The 3498-nt window shown below is 44.7% G+C and overlaps 1 protein-coding gene across 1 annotated transcript; it reads right to left on the minus strand.

The window, feature by feature from the left end:
* Window positions 1-921: 921 nt before the first annotated feature.
* LOC128745426 (anosmin-1) lies at window positions 922-3198 on the minus strand. Its single transcript, XM_053842502.1, has 7 exons — window positions 3178-3198; window positions 2825-2998; window positions 2120-2678; window positions 1851-2065; window positions 1589-1779; window positions 1223-1424; window positions 922-1158 (listed from the first exon to the last, which is right to left on the minus strand). The coding sequence occupies exons 1-7, from the start codon at window positions 3196-3198 to the stop codon at window positions 922-924; spliced, it is 1599 nt and encodes a 532-aa protein (XP_053698477.1).
* Window positions 3199-3498: the final 300 nt, after the last annotated feature.

A 3498-nucleotide genomic window follows, 5' to 3' on the forward strand; every position in this document is an offset into this window, starting at 1 on the left:
GAGGTTCCAGAAAAAATAACGTGCACCTCCCACGGTCAATGTTTATTGGCGGCGATAAACTGAAATTGGTTACAATAATACGAGTAAGGAGACTCAACGACGTATTCAAACTGGAAGTCCAACCCACGTTTCCTCCCGCAAGACGCTTCGATCAAGAAGCATACGCCGCCGCACAAAGCAGGTTATGCACCAGACGCTAATCAGACCAGTTGTAGTCCTCTACGAACTTGAGACAGTAACTTTGCTTACAGAAGCCATAGGTGCACCTGCTGTATTTGAGCGAACGGTGTTTCGGATTATTTTAAGCGGAGTACAAACGGAAAGCGAAGAGTCCCGTAGTCGTATGGCCCACGAGTTGCAGGCACTACTTGGAGAGAACCCCACCGGCACTAGGAACAGTGGAGCCCAACGAGCTGGATGGCTCGACTAGGCTAAAGCCGACTTGCGTGTGTCGAGACGCTCAACGAATTGGCGACGAGTAGTCCAGGACCAAGTACAATGTAGAGTAACGGTAAACGGTAAGAGCCACCTCGGCTCTACCCTGCTAGAAGTAAGTAAAAGTGATTGAGCGAATAAGTAGGATACATCGAATAATCTTGTTGGTCTTTCTCAAACAACAAAGTTGCGACTCATCATCATGTACGCGAAATGCAGGTTGTCTTTAATGTATAATTGCTTTGTTTTTTTGTATTCATTCAGTTAACTCATCTATATTGCAATAAAAAATGGCAGCACAGCGTAATATAACAAAATAAGCTAATTAAATTTACGAACGGGAAACACAATATGAAAGTCCATCCAACTGTCAGCCATCTAGACAACAAAATAGAAAAGCTACGGCTGGCATTGGAGTTCACACTATAGTTGCAAGCTAAGGTTGGGTTTAGTGAGGTTTAGTTGAATACTAGTTTTGTTCGATGATCAAGCGGAACATTCCAGCTGATGCTCGGGGTGAGCCTTGCGGAAATTGTCACACTTTGGCGTGACGAATGTTCGGACGTTATCGTATTCCGCGGCCCCGGAGTGCATTTTGGTTTGCCGTTGGTTCCGGTCCTTCGGGCTACCGATGGGTGCGACGGGCCGCCTCCGACTGTGCCTAAGGCCAACCGTGTATTTGGTGTCATACTCAAGTCGAGGAAATTCATAGTATGTTTTCTGCTGGAAAACGGGAAAATTGTTAATGAAATGGACATAAGTATATATCCTATGATTGATGTAGTACCTTAACGATAACGTCGTGTGAGTGGATACTCATCGGTTTGGCGAGACAATCACGTGCACCTTTGCACAGATGCAGCCGAAAGCGACCGGTAGAGCTCTTTTCGGGCCACGTCAACCGGACCGCCAGGCCGGTTTTGCGCGGTACGAATTTATAGTGGAGTTCCTGTGCAGCCATGCCGGATTTTGTTCGACGATGGTAACTGCTAAAGAAAATACGTTTTAGCTACGACTTAGTGAGAGCACAATGAGGGCTTATGAGTTATGAGGATAATTATCAGGTTAATATAGAAATTAATAGAGCGACGGAAACATGTTCCCTGTTGGAAAGAACCCTATGTAACTCTTGGAATATCTCACAAGCAATCACCTCGCATCATTCATCAGCATGTTGTCCATGTTGGGCAGCTTAATACTTTCGTTCACTTCGCCTGAGGTTAGCATCAGTTCGTTACAAGCTTGCGACTTCAGGCGTCTCTTGCCGTACACGCTAATAGCATGTATTTGCAGATAGTAAATACTGTTCGGTTGTAGTCCTTTGATCTCGAAATGTCTTGCAGGCTGTGTCGAAAATATACCAAGAGATAAATTCAAAACGATTTCAAAATTATTAATTACAGTTGGTCATTTACCGCTGATATGGTGACCGTTTCCTTGAAAAGTGACGAATTGCCCATTCGAGCGGCGCTGCTTGTGTTCAGATACAAACTCCAACTAATTTTGTACTTTTCCACTGGAAGATCGGACCGCGGAAGCATCCACGAGATTTTCCTGTTGTATGTGCCGTTGGCGTTCATCATCAACGGTCCTAATGTGAGATTCTTGGGAGGTTGCGGCGGATTGGGCTCTGTTAAAAAAATTGTATTAGTTATAAACAGCCATAAGAAACTCAGTTACCGACTTTTACTAAGCTGAAATTCCTTAGAGATGGTCGAGTACCCTTTGGTGCCCAGTTCGTTAACAGCAGCAACCCGAACTTGATACCAGCGGCCGGGTTTCAACTTCATCTCTCCGATATAACGTTTCTGGCTGGCCGGTCTGCCCACTTCGTAGATGACAAGTGGCATATGATATTGCCAGTCGTCTTCCAGTTTCCGCTCCGCAAAACTAACACCGATGTGATGTCGAGATTCTACCACAAAGTAGACTGCACTGGCGTTCTCCTCCAGTGAGATATCCCACTGTATCTCGGCCATTCGAAAGCTTCGACCAGCCTCTCGTAAACTTACATGAAAGGGAACTGGCGGCAAACCAGGTACCTTATCCAGGCCAACCGGAGCTTGGCAACTCATGCCACATGAATGAGAACAGCACTTTTCCACTCCAGGACAATGATAATCAGTACTCTGGCAGGTATTGAGGCATATCGCTTCCAACCGATTCAATGGGTCTTTAGGGCAATCTCCGAATTTTTTGTACGTAGGATTCTCCAGGTAGTCGCGAATGCAGTTGCTCTCGCACTGTAGAAAGCATAAACAGATAGAGGACATAAATGTAATGCCAAATTAAGACGATAGGGGCATAAAAATATCGCGGACAGAAATTGAGCCAATCTACTACTAAAGCCAACAGTTAAACATTCATCAAGCAAATTCAGAAAAAGTACCATAGTCTTTTTGTCGAATGTGTTCGTACATTTGGAACGACATCGAGCTATCAGTAGGTTGTCCGTGTGTCTTCGGCTGAGCAGTGTACTTCCGTTGGCGGTTGCCATGACCGATGTGGCACCGATCAGATGATGGATCAGGATCAACTTCACGGCACCAGCGATGGTCAACATCTGGAACGGAAGAAAAATGATAAGGACTTTCTGTTGAAAAATTGCTTTCATTTGAGTGAACTTGTGTATTACGTTGTAAAAGATATTTTATATTGGCAAACACTAGTTTGCCGAGACATAAACAAAAAGTGGGGAACCCGACCCTGTTTTTCTTTTCTTCTTTTTCAGTCCCATTTTACCATCCCATTTTCCATACCCATTTTGTCCTATTTGTCTCCTTTTATAACCCGTGTGGCCACTATTTCTCGTTTTTCACGTTTCCTCTATCAGTTTTTTGTCTCGCGCTGATCTTTTTTTTCTTTGGGTTTCATACTTTCCAGGTCATGCTCCACTTGGTCCAACCATCGAGCACGCTGCGGCACCTCTGCGTCTGGTACTAACTGGATTCGAGGCGAAAACCATTTTTGCGGGGTTGTTGTCCGACATTCTCACAACATGTCCCGCCCATTGCACTATGGGCCAGAAATTAAAATTTCGGAACAAATATATTTGCGGTTAAA

The sequence above is a fragment of the Sabethes cyaneus genome, chromosome 1 (genome assembly GCF_943734655.1).
Source record: "Sabethes cyaneus chromosome 1, idSabCyanKW18_F2, whole genome shotgun sequence".
Lineage (NCBI taxonomy): Eukaryota > Metazoa > Arthropoda > Insecta > Diptera > Culicidae > Sabethes > Sabethes cyaneus.